At 39.9% G+C, this 20,472-nt stretch overlaps 1 protein-coding gene across 6 annotated transcripts in view; it reads right to left on the reverse strand.

Annotated features, from left to right (window-relative positions):
• Window positions 1-20,472, reverse strand: part of SIMC1 (SUMO interacting motifs containing 1) — a 75,580-nt gene that overhangs the window by 20,251 nt on the left and 34,857 nt on the right. For 5 of the 6 annotated variants that reach the window (XM_039460446.2, XM_074390382.1, XM_039460448.2 and 2 more), the window contains exons 5-7: window positions 14,809-14,963; window positions 6,367-6,519; window positions 4,158-4,286 (exon numbers count right to left, since the gene is read on the reverse strand). In XM_039460446.2, coding sequence (XP_039316380.2) covers window positions 4,158-4,286; window positions 6,367-6,519; window positions 14,809-14,963 — 437 coding nt within the window. Of the gene's footprint in view, window positions 1-104; window positions 2,848-4,157; window positions 4,287-6,366; window positions 6,520-14,808; window positions 14,964-20,472 lie in introns of those variants that run through there. The other variant, XM_074390381.1, reaches the window with a different exon arrangement.

The raw sequence follows: 20,472 nt of genomic DNA on the forward strand, positions 1-20,472 counted from the left end.
ATTCCCACCCACTTTCTGTATATAAGCAATTTTATTAGTCTGTGGCTTACTTAACTTTCTCTTTTAATCAAATGATCAGAATAATGTTTATTTTAAATTTTTCCTTTTTCTTTTTTTTTTTACAAAAAGATATGTATATTTACTATACATACTCTTTTGTATTTTGGTTTTTAAACTTATCTTAGAATTCAGTTCATAGAAGGTCGAGTGTGGTGGCTCATGCCTGTAAGCCCAGCACTTTGGGAGGCTGAGGTGGGCAGATCACCTGAGGTCAGGAGTTTGAGACCAGCCTAGCCAACACAGTAAAACCTCGTCTCTACCAAAATTACAAATATTAGCTGAGTGTGGCGGCCGGTGCCTATAATCCTAGTTACTCGGGAGGCTGAGGCAGGAGAATCACTTGAATCTGGGAGGTGGCGGTTGCAGTGAGCAGAGATCATGCCATTGCACTCCAGCCTGAGCAACAAGAGTGAAACTCCAACTCAACAACAACAACAAAATAAAGAATTCGGTTCATAGAAATATTTCTCTTATTTTTAATAAGTCTTTTTATAGCTGTTTAATACTCCATCGTAGATATACCACAGATATTCACCACTTTCCTATTGATAGGCATTTGGGTTGTTTCCAGTATTTTGTAATTACAAACCATGCTGCAGTTGTATACATATTTTTGTATGCATAGAAATGAGATTGCCCGGCCGGGCGCGGTGGCTCAAGCCTGTAATCCCAGCACTTTGGGAGGCCGAGGCGGGTGGATCACGAGGTCGAGAGATCGAGACCATCCTGGTGAACATGGTGAAACCCCGTCTCTACTAAAAACACAAAAAATTAGCTGGGCATGGTGGCGCGTGCCTGTAATCCCAGCTACTCAGGAGGCTGAGGCAGGAGAATTGCCTGAACCCAGGAGGCGGAGGTTGCGATGAGCCGAGATCGCGCCATTGCACTCCAGCCTGGGTAACAAGAGCGAAACTCCGTCTCAAAAAAAAAAAAGAAATGAGATTGCTGGGTCAAGAGGTAAACACACATTTAGTTTTGTTAGATATTGCAAAATTACCCTCCATAAGGCTTGTACTATTTTTGCATTCTCATCACCAATGTATAAGTACCTGCTTTCTCAAAGTCTCACCAATGAACTATAATATTGTTAAATTTTTTACTACTGGATAGGTAAAATATGGTATCTCAGTGTAGTTTTAACTTACCTTTCTTTAAACATGCACAAGGAAACATTAAGCATTATAGGAAAATAAAATTACAGATCAGTATCCCTTGTAAACATCAATGCAAAAACCCTTAACAAAATATTAGCAACTTGAATCCATCAATATATAAGAAGGATAACATCACAACGAAGTAGGGTTTTTATTCTAGGAATGTAAAGTTGGTTTAACATGATTAAATTAATCAGTTAATACACCACATCAACAGAATAAAGGAGAAAAATTATGATGATCTTAATAGATGGAGACAATATATTTGTCAAATTTCAATACTTATTCTTCATAAAAAATAATAAACTAGAAGTAGAAAGAAGCTCCCTCAATCTGACACAGGGTACCTATGAAACATTTATAGCTAACATCACACTTAATAGTCAAAGACTGAATGTTTTCACCTAAGATCAGGAATGAGGCAATAATGTCTATCCTTACTACTCCAATATTTTCCTGGAGATACTAGCCTATGCAACAAAGGAAGAAAAAGAAAGTAAAAGGCATACACAGACTGGGAAGGATAATGTTAAACTGTATTTTTAGATAACATGACTGTATATGTAGAAAATTCTCAGGAAAACAAACAAACAAAAGTCCTGCTAGAATAAGTTAATTTATTAAGGTTGCAGGGTTTCTTTTTTTTTTTTTTTTTGAGACGGAGTTTCGCTCTTGTTACCCAGGCTGGAGTGCAATGGCACCATCTCGGCTCACCGCAATCTCTGCCTCCTGGGCTCAGGCAATTCTCCTGCCTCAGCCTCCTGAGCAGCTGGGATTACAGGCACACGCCACCATGCCCAGCTGATTTTTTGTATTTTTAGTAGAGACGGGGTTTTCACCATGTCGACCAGGATGGTCTCGAACTCTCGACCTCGTGATCCACCCGCCTCGGCCTCCCAAAGTGCTGGGATTACAGGCTTGAGCCACCGTGCCCGGCCAGGTTGCAGGGTTTCTATAGACTACTAATGAGCAACTGGAAAATGATAGGTCAAGCAGGCATATGCATTTGTCAAGACTCACTGGATATGTATGCAAATTAATTAATTTAATTGTATGTAAATTAAACTTAAACTTTAGAAAATTAAAATAAATCAAGGTGAAGACCAAGCAAAGTATATTTTAGTATAATCTGGTGAGTGGCCAATTTGCCCCTTCTGAGAGAATTTTAAAGTATGGCCAGGTTTTGTATCAATCATGTTTGTCTGTTTTAATTCCAAATTTGTTTTTGTTACCTATTCCTTAGCTTTCCCATTTCTTACAGGCATCTGGGCTTATATGAATGAATGGTAGGGGAGTTGGACCCAAATGAAATACTCCTGACAAAGTGTTAGAGCAAGCATGGTATTCATGTGTACTTCCGCCTGACCATTAAAACATACTGCCTACTTTGCATACCAAATTTGGGATTAAGCAGCACTGGGTTTAAATTTGGATTCTGAACCTGATTAGCTACATAAATGTAGGCTAGTTAACTCCAATGCTTTGAGCACTTTTCTTATTCATTAAGCAGAGATAACATTACCAGACGAGGTGGTTTATGCCTGTAATTCCAGAACTTTGGGAGGCGAGGCAGGAGGATTGCTTGAGCCCAGGAGTTCGAAATTAGCCCAGGCAACATAGCAAGACCCTGTTTCTAAATTTAAAAAAAAAAAGAAAAAGAAAAAAAAAAATGAGATAATTAATGTGACAGACAGGCACATTGTAGGGACTCAGTAAATGTCTTAATCTTACCAGAGTATTTTAATTAAGTCCTATTACAGTACTATTTGGCAGGAGATTTTCTTTTAATAGAGGAAACCAGAGCTGCGCAATAGTGTCTTGGTTGTCAGCTGGGAGTTTAGGGATGGGAATGGGAAGCAGGCATGGAGCCGATGGAGATCCCTGCAGACAAACATACACCATAATTTCCCCAAGGGGCACCAAAACACAATGGCTCTTTATAGTTATTTCCTGTACCAGAAGGTGTTCGTGAATTCATATTCATTCTAGTTTATTTTTCTTCTTCTGGATTTTAAAATACTGGTTCGAGGAAGGAATCATTGGTTTTGGCCAAAAACCATTTCTTTATCCCTTCCTAAGGAAACACTTCACTAATTCATGCTTAGAGAAACTGAATTCCTAATCCTTACTATCTGGCTTATTCTATAGGTCCAACTCTTTTCATTCTTGGGTCACATCTAGTTCCTTTAATATTGGATATGTCTATTTCATTCACTTACCAAGTCTTTAATGAACACTTATGCCAGGCGTATGGATAAAGATCAGAGAAGAAGGCAGGGCTTAACAGTTAAGTTTTTAATTTTTATTTTTATTATTTTTTGAGACAGTCTCACTCTGTCACCCAGGCTAGAGTGCAGTGACACTCTATCAGCTCACTGCAAATTCCACCTACTGGTTCAAGTGATTCTTGTGCCTCAGCCTCCTGAGTAGCTGAGAGTACAGGCACTTGCCACCATGCCCAGATAATTTTTGTATTTTTAGTAGAGATAGGGTTTCACCATGTTGGCCAGGCTGGTCTTGAACTCCTGACCTCAGGTGATCTGCCTACCTAGACCTTCCAAAGTGCTGGGATTACAGGCATGAGTCACCACATATGGCCTTAACAGTTAAATCTTGAAAGAAGGGTAAAATTGTTAGGCAAATTGATAAGGTTGGAAAATTTAGGCTCCATTTTAGGGTACTATGCCTCTTCCCAAGAAATTATATCTCAGTTGTAAATAATAATAATTAGTTGAGAACCTCCTTTCCAAAAGTCAAAAATATGGAAATAATCCTTCTAGTATTTTCTTCCTATTTTAATTAGTTTGGAATTTTCTCTTGCAAAATTCTGTTCTTGATAGGTAGCATAGACAGAAAAGTTAATATAATAAAAATGATTTCTAAGAGTTTTTTTTTTTTTTTTTTTTTTAAGTAACCACTCTGCCCAACAAAACTAAGACTCACCTCTGGCTCCTCTCAGGAATGTCCAGCACAAACCCAAACATCATCTCAGCAATTTTATTGGAGCTGCAGGTGGGGGTCCTGTCCACCTCTACGGCTATGGAGAGCATCCTCTGAAGCTGGCACACGATCCTGAGTCCAGAACATAGGACACAGATGAATGGGAGGGTCTGGCAAGGAGCCACTCTGTGGCTGGGAGGAGGTCCCCACCAGTGTACACTGAGAGTAGATACTACTGAAGGATCTTATAAAGCACACGCAAGGTCAGGGAGAACTACTCAAGCCATCAGCATGCTTTTATTTGCAATTTCACCTACCTGGATCCCTTTTGCCAGATCATACTATCTGAACCTCTCAGAACCTGGGGTTGAGCTGTAAAAGCAAGCTGCTTTTAAATTCAAAAATAGAACCACACAACCTTAAGGATCTAGAGAAGTATAAGGATCATCTAATCTATAGCTTCCCTATTTTATAGATGAAAAAACAGGTCCAAAGTGACTCAAAATGATTTAAATTTCTTTGATACAGGAGAAAATATGTATTTGCCGTAGAGTTTTCTCCTGTTACTGTTTCCTTTACAATAGTTTCTTACTAAGTTCAGTCTCAGAACCTCCCCTGGTGGAACCTGACCTTCTCTCCTATTAGATCTAACTGTGGGAGACAGCCAGACTGATGTGGCATTAGGAGTCTGGGCAACCTCTCAGAAAGGTGAGCCTGGCGGGACATCAGCCTTTTCTAACATGTTATTTGTGATGGAAGAAATGCTTTACTTTCAGAAAATCTGCAGCTAGTAACACAACAGATGGGCCAGATCAGGAGCTCTGGCCTCAGATTCTGGCTCTACAATGATAAGCTGTTCAACCTTCAACAAGTTACTAAACTGCTCTGAGTCCAAGTGTTCTCAGCTATCAAAAGGATGATATAATCTATTTTATAAATCGGTGAGTGATATATAATATATCTCACAGATGGGGACTCTCTAGTGATAAATGATAGTGGTCTATTATTGTTGATAAGATCATGACAAAATTGACTTTTAGGGGGCCCTATTGTTATTTCTACTAACATGTATTTGTAAATGTTTATTATGATAATTATTAGGTGATATTAACTTCCATGGAAGGAACAGTGTCCACCTCCCTCTTGAGTCTGCATGTGGCACCTGTGGGAGAATGCCACTTTAGGGCCTTCCTCAATCTGCCCAAATGCTTCATTGTTCCAAAACATTCCCCTTTAGATATAAAATTGTTTCCTAAATTAGTTACAATAAGTTAAAATTTAGGAAACAATCTAAACTTGCAGGCCTTACATAAAAATCAGGTTGGTTCAACAAGATTGTAATATAACTTTGTGAATTCAGACACAAATGCTATATTTGAAATGTCCAGTGTGACTGGCTTTTAACAGTGTGATTGACATGCAATACTGAGTTATTTGTGCAAGGGTAGCCCTAGCCCCTAAAATCCTGGCATCTCTCAAAAAAAATGCCAAAGCCACTCTTAACCCCATAAAAGAAATGCCATGAATTTCTTTCCAGAGCTGTCTATGGCAGGTGTCCCCAAACTATGGCCCGCGGGCCGCATGCGGCCCCCTGAGGCCGTTTATCCGGTCCCCCGCTGCACTTCAGGAAGGGGCACCTCTTTCATTGGTGGTCAGTGAGAGGAGCACAGTATGTGGCAGTCCTCCAACAGTCTGAGGGACAGTGAACTGGCCCCCTGTGTAAAAAGTTTGGGGACGCCTGGTCTATGGTAATGAGGCCTGCCTTGGTGTGTTGGAACCTGCTGGCTGAACTGCTATTTTTCTCCCAAGACCTGGGAGAGAAACCCAGATCCTCGAGGTTGACAAAACTCATACTACACACCTCTCCTTCTCTATGGCAATGGACACCTGAAGTGATGAGAAGCTGTAACCCTTTACTTATCCTGAAATGCAGGAAACAAAGCACAGTGTCCTCTAGTGTTTGTTTCACATCTGTGTTGTGACTTCGTATTCACTTAGTGAAGTCCTAATCATTTTAGGGGTAAAAGCACCTGGTTTTGTTTTACCTTTGGAATTAGAAATTTAGCCTTTAGTTAAGTCTTGAATAAGCATCAGCCTATGTTCTAAGATCTTGCTAATTTGGGGGAAGCTGCTCTTAGGGATTGGTGCTGTTCTCTAAAATACGACATCCCAAGAGCCCCATCCCAAGGAAAGATAATTGCCTGCCCCTTACAGCTGATTGGTGTTCTTTGTCCTGTTGGGCTGGGAAGAAGGGTGGCTACTGCCGGCCTTCAAGATTCCTGTTCCTGAAGACATTTGATTTCTAGCTGGGGGCTGAGTGAATCCATCTTCAGTTACTGCTTTGACCAGCCACTTGATAACATCCCTGCAATGGAAAAAAGAAAGAAAAGGTTTATTCTTTCTTTTCCTGTGCAGGAAAAAAAAAAAAAAGGTTAAAATGCCTGTTGTATTTTTGGTACTCAGAATTACAGCCTTAACCTGGGCCCCCAGATCCCTGGATTTCCCTAAAAGCAACAAAAGGGCCCTTCAGTATTTTCAATAATTAAACAAGTCTAATATAAACATCACATTTAACTGCAGTATGGTTATAAAAAGTCAACTAAAGGCCAGGTATCGTGGCTGATTGTAATCCCAGCACTTTGGGAGGGTGAGGTGGGAGGATCTTTTGACACCAGGAGTTTGAGACCAGCCTAAGCAACATAGCAAGAACCCATCTCTAAAAAAAAAAAAAAAAAAAAGCGAACTAAAATATTAATGTTTTTCTTTGAATTATAAGTAAGTACTCAAAGGTAACTCTAGGGTCAAACAGTACTATCTGTGCCTTCCTGACCAGGGACATTTCTTAACCGAGTGGAAAGTTGGACTGGATGACCACAAAAGTCCTTGCTAGTTCTATATTACTGTCATCTATTAATGTTAATAACTAAGGTTTAGAGTGTGTGCAGTGGAATCATACTTTATACAGGGCTGAGGCTCTCTACACGTTAGTAAGGTAAAAACATCTCATATACTCAAAACTATTTTTAATGATCACTTAGGTAACCTATGTAAAAACAGTAGATTGAATATACACACCTAATTTTGTTCCCTCCTAAAACCCCACTAATATTATAATAAATAACTTTTGAAAAAAAAAAAAAGAAAAATATCCACAAGGAAGAAGAGAAGATGATAGCAGTGAAATTTTGAAAGGTGGGAGGCAAATGAAGGATACTCACAGAATACTACATAGTAGTCAACATCAATAAACTACAGTGACAGCAACAACATGGACAAATCTTGGTACTATAATATAGTAAGTGAGAAATAAAATTCTCAACAGATTACTTATAGCATGATACCTGTTAATATAATGCTAAAGGAACTAAAGTCAAAATATGTATTTTATAGGAATATATGTACATGCAATAGAACTACATAGAAACAAAAGAAATGAAATAATGACCATGCAGAACGATGATCACCTCGGGTGCAAGGTGGGTGATGAGGGGTGCAGAGACAGGTTCTTGCCACGTTGCTCAGGCTGATGGATGAGGGCTGAGGTAATTGTCAAGGGCCTAGTCTTTGATTTGGGACTAGGCTGAGAGATGCTGATTACAAAATTAAAGGCAACCTTAACTAAGCAAATAAAGCCACCGTATCATGTTTTAAGATGATGTTTAATCCAAGCCTATGACTTAGGCAAAGGAATACGTTTGAATTGACATAGTGGAATTGAGAAAGCTGAATCCTAGGCCAGCAGCAGGAAAGACTTATCCTATTTAATCCTATTTACTTAAAATACAAACACAAAAAACAAAACAAACTTCAATAAGCTCTGCAAGCCATAGCACTAGGTTTCTTTGAAGTGAGGGTGAAAGAGGGGTAAATTAAAATAAGTAGGAGGAGGTGGGGCATGGTGGCTCATTCTTTTAATCCCAGCACTTTGGGAAGCTGAGGTGGGTAGATTGCTTGAGTCCAAGAGTTTGAGATCAGCTTGGGCAACATGGTGCAACCCTGTCTCTACTAAACATACAAAAAATTAGCAGGGCGTGGTGGCACATGCCAGTAGTCCTAGCTACCCAAGAGCCTGAGGTGGGAAGATCACCTGAGCCCAGGGAGGTGAAGGCTGCAGTGAGCTGTGATTGAGCTGCTGCACTCCAGCCTGGGCAACCAGAGTGAGACCTTGCCTCAAAAAAAAAAAAAAAAAAAAAAAAATTTTAGATTCCCCAATCCTGTAGACTACAAGTTAACTTTGTGGAGGAGTAAAACAGAGGGTCTCTGACTGGGATACCAGGCACGGCTTGGAGGCAGACACTGAAGCAAATGGGACACTAAATGAACATATGCATGCTGAATGCAGAGACCCTTGCTGTCTTCTCACATGTCTTCCAAAACCCTGGCATCCTGTCTTCATCCTTCATGTAAGAGGTTGAATGTCTTCTCTCTAAAACCGAACCAGCCCAAGTTAAGACCTTGACTTAAGAAATTTTCTTAGAAATGAGAAATCAGTTCCACTTACAGGGAAGTGCAGAAATGACAAGTCCTCCCATGTCTTCAGAGCTTCCATTAACTTCTGAGTCCTGTACTTTTAAATATGGATAGACGATAGACTACCAAGGTTTACCAGACATCTATCGAAAGCTTCTAACTAAGAGATAGAGGTCAAAATAGCCCCTCCTTCCTTCCAAAAAAGCAACGTGGAAAAGACAGATATTATGTAGAAGAGAATCATAGAATAAACAAAAAGGAAAATTCTGATCAGCAAAATCAAAGATATGAGATGATATGGATCCAGGAAAGAAGGAAGTAAGAATAGAATACAGTTTATAGTATTATTTTTTTGCAGAGTCAGGCTCTTGCTATCTTGCCCAGGCTGGTCTTGAACTCCTGGCCTCAAGCAATCTTTCCACTCTGGCTCCTGAAAGTGCTAGGATTACAAGCCTAAGCCACTGTGCCCAGCCTATCTGGTGTCATCATAGCTCACTATAGTCTTGAACTCCTGAGCTCAAGTGATCCTTCTGCCTCAGCCTTTCCAATAGCTGAGACTCCATGCACATGCCACCATGCCTGGCTTATTTATTAATTTTAATAAGGAAGATGCAGAGAAAAAATAAAAGAGCTCTTGGAAATTAGAAAGATAGTAACAAAAGTGAAAAACCCTATTTGTTAGAAATCAAGGATATTTTTCCAGACTGAAATGACCCACTGAATGCCCAACACAATGGATGAATATAAACGTAGGACAGGCATATTTGGCAAAAAGAGAACTTTACAAACTTCCAGAGGGAGAAACCAGGGCACATACAAAGAATCAGTAATCAAAGTAGCTTATGACTTCTTTTTATTTCTCCCCTAGACAGGGTCCTGCTCTGTTACCCAGGCTGGAGTGCATTGGCAAGATCTCAGCTCAGTGCAACCTCTGCCTCCCAGGCTCAAGTCATCCTCCTATCTCAGCCTTCTTAGGTAGCTGGGACCACAGGTGTGCGCCACTACCCCCAGCTAATTTTTTGTAGTTTTGGTAGGGATGGAGTTTTGCCGTGTTGCCCAGGCTGGTCTTGAACAGCTGAGCTCAAAGTGATACACTCACCTTGGCTTCCCAAAGTGTTGGGATTACAGGCGTGAGCCCCCACACCCGGCTACTTATAACTTCCTAACAGCAATTCTGGAAGCTAGAAGACAATGGAAGATTTCCTTTGACATTCTGCAGGGAAGTTATTTCTAAGCAAATGACCTAGCCTCAGCCTAATTATCAATCAATCTGTGCGAAAATAAATGACATTTTCAGCCAAACAAGATCTCAAAAGCTTTACTTCCCACATACCTTTCTTAGAAAGCTACTAGGAAGGGATTCCTTAAATGAAAGTATGAGCCACGAAAGAGACAGAACAAATACACAAGTCATCCAACCTTGAAAAGCATTAGGGGGATGAGCAAATTGACAATGAAGACGGGAAAGGAGGACGACGGATCCAGAACAAAGGAGTCAAAACGTTCTGCCTCGGATTTCGAGAAGACACTGGTAAGACAACCCAGTGTGAATACATACGTTGAGGGGAGACTGAAACCAACTGAGGAAGGAGAATAGGGTCTGGAGGCAGGAAACCCAAGGCCAATTCATGTTGAATTTCTAGAACTAAATCAAAAGGAAAACCCCAACTTTCTATGCCCAAGTAACAAAAGGACCAGAGGCTCCTTTTGCAACCCACACCCTCCCTGCCTTTTCTGTCTGGCAGATGAAAAATTCAAAGTACTTCTGACTGGTCCCCTCCCACAACCAATCAGGCTGGTCATGGGCCAAGAATCAGGTTGGTCATGGGCCAAGAATCAGGTTGGTCATGGGCCAAGTCTTCACTTGCATATGTGGGAGTATAACTTTGTAATTTCACTTCAGCTTCTGACCGGTCGCCTCCCACAACTAAGCAAAGCGATCGTGGGCTATTACTTCATTTACATAGGGTGTACACCAAGTAACCAATGGGAAACCTCTAGAGAGTATTTAAACCCCAGAAAATTCTGTAACTAGGCTTTTGAGTCACTTGCTTGGGCCTACTCCCATCCTGTGGAGTGTGCTTTCAATTTCAGTAGATCTCTGCTTTTGTTGCTTCATTCTTTCCTTGCTTTGTTTGTATGTTTTGTCCAATTCTTTGTTCAACATGCCAAGAACCTGGAAACCCTCCACCGGTAACACAACTAGGAGAGAATTTGGGGTTGAATTCTGAAATGTGCAAGGAAAGCAAGAAAGTTAAAAATAGGACAATTATTAACCTTAGGGAAAACAAAAAGACATGAATGAAAGGAAAAGCAATCACGGTTTAGTACTTAGCTAAATTCTGATTAGCATACATAGTCATAGCAATAGAAACATTGAACATTGATTTGAAAAATTATAATATAATTACATTAAAGATACAGGGGCTGGGAAATATATGTGTGATAGGGACGGTGGGGAGGAAAAAGAGTGAACTCCTTATCTTTCACATGGCAAGCCAACAGATCACGGCTAACATTGAAAAAAATCAAGCAGCAGCATTGTAAGCATGTTATTTTGCCACATAGAGGTAAATATAAAAAAACCAATTAAAGAGAAAGGGCAATGCAGGTGAGGGACCTGGAGACAAGTATATTTCTGAAGTCTTGTAGGAACTAGTCTACTCTTTGTATGCATAGTTCAAAATCAAAGAAAGAAAAGAAAATCCCTTAAGAGGGGGTTATATGGAGTCTGACCATCTCTTTCTCTTTTAAAAAATTCCTCTTTGAGGTATAATTTACATACAATAAATTGCCAAAGTTTTGTTTGATGAATTTAGATAAATATATGAATACATCTTTGTAATCACCACCTCAGTCTAACATCCATTTCTTAATGAATCAAAGATAGCTCATTTTCCTGCCAACTGAAACAAATGACTTTTTTTTTCATTGAGTAAGCACAAAACGGAGGACCTGGCTTAGATTTAGAGGTCACAAACACCCCTCAAAAATGCCTATCTTTGTTTCTGTCATTGTTTTGTTTTCGAGACAGTCTTGCTCTGTTGCCCAGGCTAGAGTGCAATGGTGCAGTCCTAGCTCACTGTAAACTCTGCCTACCAGGTTCAAACGATTCTCATGCCTCAGCCTCCTGAGTAGCTGGGATTACAGAAATGTATCACCATGCCTGGCTATTTTTGTATTTTTAGGAGAGATGGGGTTTTGAGGCCAGGCTGGTCTCAAACTTCTGGTCTCATGTGATCTGCCCACCCTGGCCTCCCGAAGTGCTGGGATTACAGGCATCAGCCACCATGCCTGGCCTAAAATGCCTTTATTTGTTTATGAGACGGAGTTTCCCTCTTGCTGCCCAGACTGCAGTGCAATGGCGCAATCTTGGCTCACCGCAACCTCTATCTCCTGTGTTTAAGCAATTCTCCTGCCTCAGTCTCTGAAGTAGCTGGGAATACAGGCGACTGCCACTATGCCTGGCAAATTGTTTTGTTTTTTTTTTTGTATTTTTTAGTAGAGATGGGGTTTCACCATGTTGGCTAGGCTGGTGTCGAACTCCTGATCTCAAGTGATATCCACATCGGCCTCCCGAAGTGCTGGGATTACAGGTATGAGCCACTGCGCCTGGCCTTAAATGCCTGTCTTTAATCCCAAGAGTGACACCCTGTACAGTGAGAGACTCACACCACAAGAGGTAAAAATGAAAGCAACCAAGAGAACAGTGTGTATCCCACTTACTCTAATGCCTAGGCTCACAAAGCATAATGGTAGATGGAAGTGTTCTCATTATGCAAATTATGTTTCACTTTTTAAAATGTAGTTTTTATTTGCTTTTGAGACAGAGTCTCACTCTGTCACCCAGGTTAGAGTGCAGTGGTGTGATCTCTGCTCACTGCAACCTCCGCCTCTCAGGAGGTTCAAGCAATTCTCCTGCCTCAATCTCCCAAGTAGCTGGGATTACAGGCGCATGCCACCATGCCCAGTTAATTTTTGTATTTTTAGTAGAGATGAGGTTTTACTATGTTGGCCAGGCTGGTCTTAAACTCCTGAGCTCAGGTAATCTGCCTACCCTGGCCTCCTAAAGTGCTGAGATTACAGGCGTGAGCCACCGTACCCGGCCAACTTTTCACTTTAAAATTCAACTATACTGTCTTGTGCTCTTTGTCAATTCTCTATTTACTCATTTTGTACCCCTAAAATTATTACCATTTAATCTTTAGATAAAATGCCACATATAGGGAAATGAATATGGACATGCAAACTAAGGGGGTGGGAAAGCTGACCAATACCCAAAACATAACCAAATGTCCTCCTTTTTATTAGAGGATTTATCATAGTCAATGACCATGTTGACCTGTGAATTCTACTTTCAATAAATGTGTAAGAACACATGGGAACATAAATATGACTGGAAGGCATTTAATGCATCCAATCTGCTGAACATCGTAGCTTAGCCCAGCCTTCAATGCTGCTCTGAACAAAGAGATGCTGGTACGCCCTTCTAGTAAGAGCCATTTCCAAAAAAGCAAGGGATGTTCAGATGCTCCTCAACCTGCAATGGGGTTACATCTGGATAAACCCATCTGATATAGTTTGGATGTTTGTCCCCTCCAAATCTCATGTTGATGTGATCCCCAGTGTTGGAGATGGGGCCTAGCAGAAGATGTTTGGGTCATGGAGGCAGATCCTTCATAAAAGTCTTGATGCTATACTCATGGTAATGAGTGAGTTCTCACTCTATTAGTTCACTTGAGAGCTGGTTGTTTGAAAGAGGTTGGCACTACCCCCCTGCCCCCTGTCTTCTTTCCTCCCTTGCCAGATGATACTCCAGCTCTCCTTCACCTTGTGCCATGAGTGGAAGCTTCCTGAAGCCCTCACCAGAAGCAGATGCTGGAGCCATGCTTCTTGTACAGTTTGCAGAATTGAGAGCCAAATAAACCTCTTTTCTTTATAAATCACCCACCCTCAGGCATTCCTTTATGGCAACACAAAGGGACTAAGACACCATCATAAGCTGAAAATATCATAAGTTGAAAAGGCATTTAATGCACCCAATCTATTGAACATTGTCGCTTAGTCCAGCCTACCTTAAATGTGATCAGGGCACTGACAGCTTACAGTTTGGGCAAAATCATCAAACACAAAGCCTATTTTATAATGAAATGTTGAATATTTTATGTAATTTATTGAGTACTATACTGAAAATGAAAAACAGAGTGTTTGTTGGGTACTTGAGGCATGGTTTCTACTGAATGGTTATTACTTCTGTATCAGTGTAAAGCCAAAAAAAATCCTAGGTCAAACCCTCAAGAGTCAGGGCTGTCTGTAGTTCCAAAATGAAAATTCCAGCCTAAAATCCCTACCCTAAAGATCGTATTTCCCCCCCTTGGTATAAGCATAGTAGTTCCATGCTTCCAGAAGCTCTGATTCTGCAAAAAAAGAACATATGCTTACTATCTATTATACCTTACTGTCAGCCACATGACCTAATGTTATGAATATTACTTTTCAGAAACTAACAGTGACAAATGAGATTTATAGCGAGGTTCATCAGGAGTATAGAAACAAATGTACATTAATAAAAATGAAAAAGTTTTATGTAAGTTAGGGTTTTCCCCTGGATCTCATAATGCTGTTTGGACAATATCGAAATAGACCAAAGGAAGTCTGTTGGTCATGAGAGAAAAATCACTCAAGCTATGTGGAACCTGCCACATTGCTGGTTTCTATTATGATTATCTATAGTTTTATTTTTTAAAATCAATTAATCTTTTTTGAGACAGAGTCTTGCTGTCACCCAAGCTGGAGTGCAGTGGCATATTCTCAGCTCACTGCAACCTCCACCTCCTGGGTTCAAGTGATTCTCCCACTTCAGCCTCCCAAGTAGCTGGAATTACAGGCATGTGCCAATACTCCCGGCTAATTTTTGTATTTTTAGTAGAGACATGGTTTCGCCACGTTGTCCAGGCTGGTTTCGAACTCCTGACCGCGAATGATTTGCCCGACCTGGCCTCCCAAGGTCCTGGGATTACAGGTGTGAACCACTGCACCTGGCCTATCTATAGTTTTAATAATTAGCCCTATTACACTATCTACTGACTAGAAAACCTCTTCCAGCTGATATTCTCTAGCCTTCAGCAGCTGCTCACCTATATCCCTTAACTCTTCTCATCCCAGAGCTCAGGTGGCTGCTTACCTGACATTGTGGGGTTGCTTGTCACAGGACAGCACCATGTTTGCAATGGACTGCTGCAGGTGCTGCCGTTGCCTCCTCAGGGTCTGCTGGAAGTCATCTTCCAGGGTCTGAACTACATAACGCAGGAAAAGGACTCGCCCAGGCAGAGTTTGTCCCTGTAGGAAAAAGAATGAGGAGTCAGTCTTTCTTCTCAGTCTCCTGGATGACAGTCAACATCGGGCTCTCATAAATAGCAAGTCCAAGAGAAGGCCATGCATCAGCAAGTATGCCTGAGGCTCCCGGAGATGGCAGGTAGTCTGGGTCATTATGAGAGAGGACAAATGGGGTGACTGCTGAAAGAATCATACCTTATAAGGTTTCAGAAACCATTTAAAATTTTTTTTCAAGTATTATTACTTATTTGAAAGATCTAGGCATCTGCTGATACTCATAATTTTCTAACACCTAAGCTGCAACCAGATATCTACTGGAATCTCTAGGATTGTAGATCATTTGATTTAAAAGACAGCCATGGGAAGTCAATCTCTCCCTCTCACGGAACCTATCAACCTCAGGAAAACCCAAAACTATGGATGGCAAAACAGAGAAAGAGAGCCTGGTTCTTTAATGACTGCTGTGCCGCTAGGTCAAACTGCCATGATGTCCACTCTACTGATGAACTTCCAGTCATGTGTACTGACTGAGCCAAGGCTATTGACTTGGCTCAACTTGACGGTTGGGCCAAGACTGAGTTGGGTATTCTGTTACAGGTGAAATGATCCTGACAGTTAAAGAGCATGGGCTTTGGAGGCACAAAGCACTCAGTTTTTGTTGCTGTTTGTTTTAGACCTAGCTGTGTCCCTTATTAACCCCTCTAGGTCTTAGTGTCCTTGTAGTTTACATGGGGATAATTCTAACCTTACCAAAGACAGCAGAAGTACTTGTCACACAGTAGGCAGGCATGCACAGTTTGTTGGTTCCCCTTTACTAGGAGACAAGTGCTGAGAGCTTAGGCTTCAAACTTGAAAGAACAAGAAGGTACCAGACTATTTCTGGACTTTGTGGAAACCTCCGAACTCCAGGGAATAGGTTTATTTTCCCAGAACATAAACCAAGGGACCAGGATATGATTCAGTCAGTAGGAAACTAAGTGACCATTCTAAGTACATATAATTTCTTTACTTTTTGGGAGGAGGTAACAATATCTTTGTCTTCCAAATGTGTTTATTTTTCTCTAATCCTTGATACCTGATGCAAATGCTTTTTAAAAAAATCAAGTACCTGTGCTAGACTTTTGATAAAAACAAAGTCTTCTACTGACACCACTCTCTACCACTACTTGTCTTCTCCAGTATCCTAGAATAATTTTTAACTCATTCTTCTAGAAGTCACCATAAACATCTCTAAGGAAATAGGCTTTTATTATGATTTCTTGATTTATCAACTGTAGACATTACCTATTGGTTTCTGTTAAGCTAGATAAGAATTTAACTTACTTAAGCCAATCCTTCATCTCTTCTCTTTCTAAAATATATGTATCTCCATCATCTATAGACAGTATCTCTTGACTCCCCATTTTGGAAGATAAGAATGTTATGCCAGCCCTACTATTTTCAGAGGTCCTGTCCCTTTTCATCTCTCAACCTTTATCTTCTAGACTTCCATTTTACATTGCCAAGGCTAATAAAATTGTCTCCTATGCTTTGTATATAAGTTGATTCTAAATATTACAACTAGTGTTTACAGTTGTCAGGATTATGTTAAAAGTATTTACTAAATTCTCTTACTAAATACTTTTAGTAAATCCTTATAGTATACTAAGAAAATCAACCCTTTCTTATGAAGTTTTTTTGTTTTCTCCACTCCTTTAACTATTTCTCATTATAATATACCTCTTTCAACTCCTCAAGAATAGTGCTGAATTTTGAGAATATCCTTTTTTCCCCAAATGATTCTCTTTTTTTAATTTTTTTTTTTTTTTTTTTTTTTTTTTTTTTTTTTTTTTTTAGACAGAGTTTCGCTCTTGTTACGCAGGCTGGAGTGCAATGGCGCGATCTCGGCTCACCGCAACCTCCGCCTCCTGGGTTCAGGCAATTCTCCTGCCTCAGCCTCCTGAGTAGCTGGGATTACAGGCACGCGCCACCACACCCAGCTAATGTTTTGTATTTTTAGTAGAGGCGGGGTTTCACCATGTTGAACAGGATGGTCTCGATCTCTTGACCTAGTGATCCACCGGCCTCGGCCTCCCAGAGTGCTGGGATTATAGGCTTGAGCCACCGCGCCTGGTCTCTTTTTTTAATTTTTAAAAATCATGTCAGCTGAACATAGTCACTCATGCCTGTAATCTCAGAACTCTGGGAGGCTGAGGCGGGAGGATCATCTGAGGCCAGGAGTTCAAGACCAGCCCAGGAAACATAGCAAGACCCCATCTCTACAAAAATAAAAATAAAAAAATTAGCCAGGCATGATAGCATGTGGCTGTAGTCCTAGCTACTTAAGAACCTGAGGCAAGAGGATCACTTGAGCTCAGGAGGTCATGGCTACAGTGAGTTATGATCATGCCACTGCACTCCAGCCTGGGCGACATAGCAAGAGACCCTGTTTCAAAACTACATGAAATAAAACAACTTTATTAACATACCATAAAATTCAGCTATTTTAAAAGTACAATTAAATTATATGTAGTAAACCTACTGAGTTGTGTAACATTTCCATCCCCCCAGAAGATGGCCTCAGGGGCACTTAAGTTCCCTTTCCAATCACCAGGCCAAGGCAACCACTCATCTGCTTTCTATCTCTCTAGATTTGCCTTTCCTGGACATTTCTTATAAACAGAATTATATAATATGTAATATTTTGTGTGTGGTTTCTTTCACTGAGCTTAATTTGTGGTTAGGTTTGCCCATATTATAGTATGCATCAATAGCTCACGGGTGTTTATTACTGAATAGTATTTCATTTTGTTCATCCATTCACCAGCTGATGAACATTTGGGTTATTTTCACATTTTGGCTATTATGCCTAACACTACTATGAACACTCGCATGTAAGTCTTTGGTTGACAGGGGCTTTCATTTTTGTTGGGTCTATATCTAGAATTGGAATAGATAGGGTGAATGATAAATTTGTATTCAAGTTTTAAAGAAACGGTCAAACCGTTTTCCAAAGTGCCTGTACTATTTACATTCTGACGAGCAATGTATGAGACTTACTGTTCTTCACATTCTTGGCAATGTTTGTTATTGTCTGTTTTCTTTTCTTTAAAAAATGTTTAAAAATTGTGATAAAAACCACAATAGTATTAAATTCAATATCTTAAACACTTTTAAGTGTACATTTCCATAGTGTTGGGTATATTCACAGTCCTATAACAGATCCCCACAACTTTCCATCTTGAAAAACTGAAAGAAGCTCTATAACCATTGAACAACTTATTTCACACTTCCTCAGGCTGTTTTCCACAGCAGCTACACCACTTTACAATCCCACTGAGAGTGCACAACGGTTCTAATTTCTCCAAATCATTGCCCACACTTATTTTTGCTTTTTAAAAAATAGTGGCCATTCTAATTGGGTATGAGGTGACACTGCATTGTGATTTTGATTTGCATACCTCTACTGACTAGTTATAGAGTATCTTTTTTTCAGAAGTTTGTTGCTCATTTGTATATCATCTTTGGAGAAATGTCTATATAAGTGCTCTGCCCATTTTTAAATTGGGTTATTCATTTGTTGTTGAGTTGCTGGAGTTCTTTACATATTCCGGATATTAACCCTCATCAGATATGTGATTTATGAATATTTTCTCCCATCTCATGGGCTGTCATTTCACTCTATTTTTCTATTTTCGATTTTTATTGCTCATTCTGTTGACGCATAGAAGTTCTGAAGGTCAATGTAGTACTATTTGTCTATTTTTGCTGCCTGTGCTTTTGGTGTCATAGTCAAGAAATCAATTGCCAAATCCAATGTCATGAAGCCTTCCCCAAGCTTTCTTCAATGAATTTTATAGATTTCAGTCTTATATTCAGGTCTTTAATGCATTTTGGGTTAATTTTTATATGTTGAATCCAACTTCATTCTTTTGCAAGTGGATATCCACTTTTTCCTATGACACTAAAAGACTGTGAGAGACTGTCTTTTCACCACCGAGTAGTCTTGGCACCCTTAATGAAGATCACTTGACCATGTACTCAAAGGTTTATTTCTGGGCTCTTTATTCCGTATGTCTATCTTTTTGCTTGTACCACACTATTTTGATTACTGTAGCTTTATGTTTTACAGTCAGGAAGTGTGAGAACTCCAACTTTGTCCTTTTTCTTTCAAGACTGCTTTGGCTATTTGGTATCCTTTGCAAGATACCAACTTTTTTTTTTTTTTTTTTTAAGACAGAGTCTTACTCTGCCATCCAGGTTGGAGTGCAGTGGTGTGGTCTCAGCTCACTGCAACCTCTGCCTCCTGGGTTCAAGCAATTCTCCTGCCTCAGCCTCCTGAGTAGCTGAGATTACAGGTGCCCACCATCACATCTGGCTAAATACACCAATTTCTGAAAGACTAAAAGTTGGTGTCCCAATAAAATTTATATTGAACTCCCTTAGGATTCAATATGAATTTTAGAATGGATTTTTCTATTTCTCCAGAAAAAAAAAAATGCTGTTGGGATTTTGATGAGAATTTTGTTGAACCTGTAGATCACTTTGGGTAGTACTGACATCTTAACCATATTAAGTCTTCCACTCCATGAATATAGGAAGCCTTACCATCTTTTGGTGTCTCATTTCTTTCAACAACATTTTGTAGTTTTCAGTGTACAAACTTTGACCTCCAGATTTATGTCATTCTAGTTTAACAACTTTAATTGCACACAAAAATCTCTACTTAATTTGCCTCAAGGTATCTTGAATTTCTCATGAGATTTTTCTTCTCTGAACCACTGTTGTGTGTTGTTTAGTTGCCACCTTATTTGTGGGTTTTCCAGATTTCATTCTGCTATTGATTTCTAGTTTCATTCCATTGTGATTGGAAGATAATTGGTATAATGTCAATGTTTTTTATATTTTGTCAGTCTTGTTTTATGGTCCAACATGTGGTTTAACTGGAAAAAATTCCATGTGCACTTCAGAAGAATGTGTGTTCTGCTATTGTTGGGTGAAATGTTTTGCACGTGTCTATGTTTAAGTGGCTTACAGTACTGCTTAAGTTCTTTGTTTCCTTATTGATTTTTTGTTTGGTTATTTTATCCATTATTGAAAGTGGGGTATTTAATCTCCTACTATTATTGTTATTTATTCTTTCAATTCTGTCAATGTTTGTTTTATATATTTAGGAGGTCTGATGTTTGGCACATATATATTTGTGATACTTCTTGGTGAATTGACTCTTTTATTATATAATGTCCTTCTTTGCCGCTTGTAACAGTTTTTGACTTAAAGTCTTTTTGTGTTATATTATTATAGCCACTCTTGCTCTCTTTGGGTTCCCATTTGTGAGGAATATCTTTTCTCATCCTTTCATTTTCAGCAAGTCTTTCTTTCTTTCCTTTCCTTTCCTTTTCTTTCTCCCGCTCTGTTACCCAACTAGAGTGCAGTGGCACTATGATAGCCTACTGACACCCAACTGGAATACAATGGCACTATGATAGCCTACTGTAGCCTAAAACTCCTGGGCTCCAGGGATCCTCCCACC

Source organism: Saimiri boliviensis, chromosome 20, assembly GCF_048565385.1.
Source record: "Saimiri boliviensis isolate mSaiBol1 chromosome 20, mSaiBol1.pri, whole genome shotgun sequence".
NCBI classification, from domain to species: Eukaryota; Metazoa; Chordata; class Mammalia; order Primates; family Cebidae; genus Saimiri; species Saimiri boliviensis.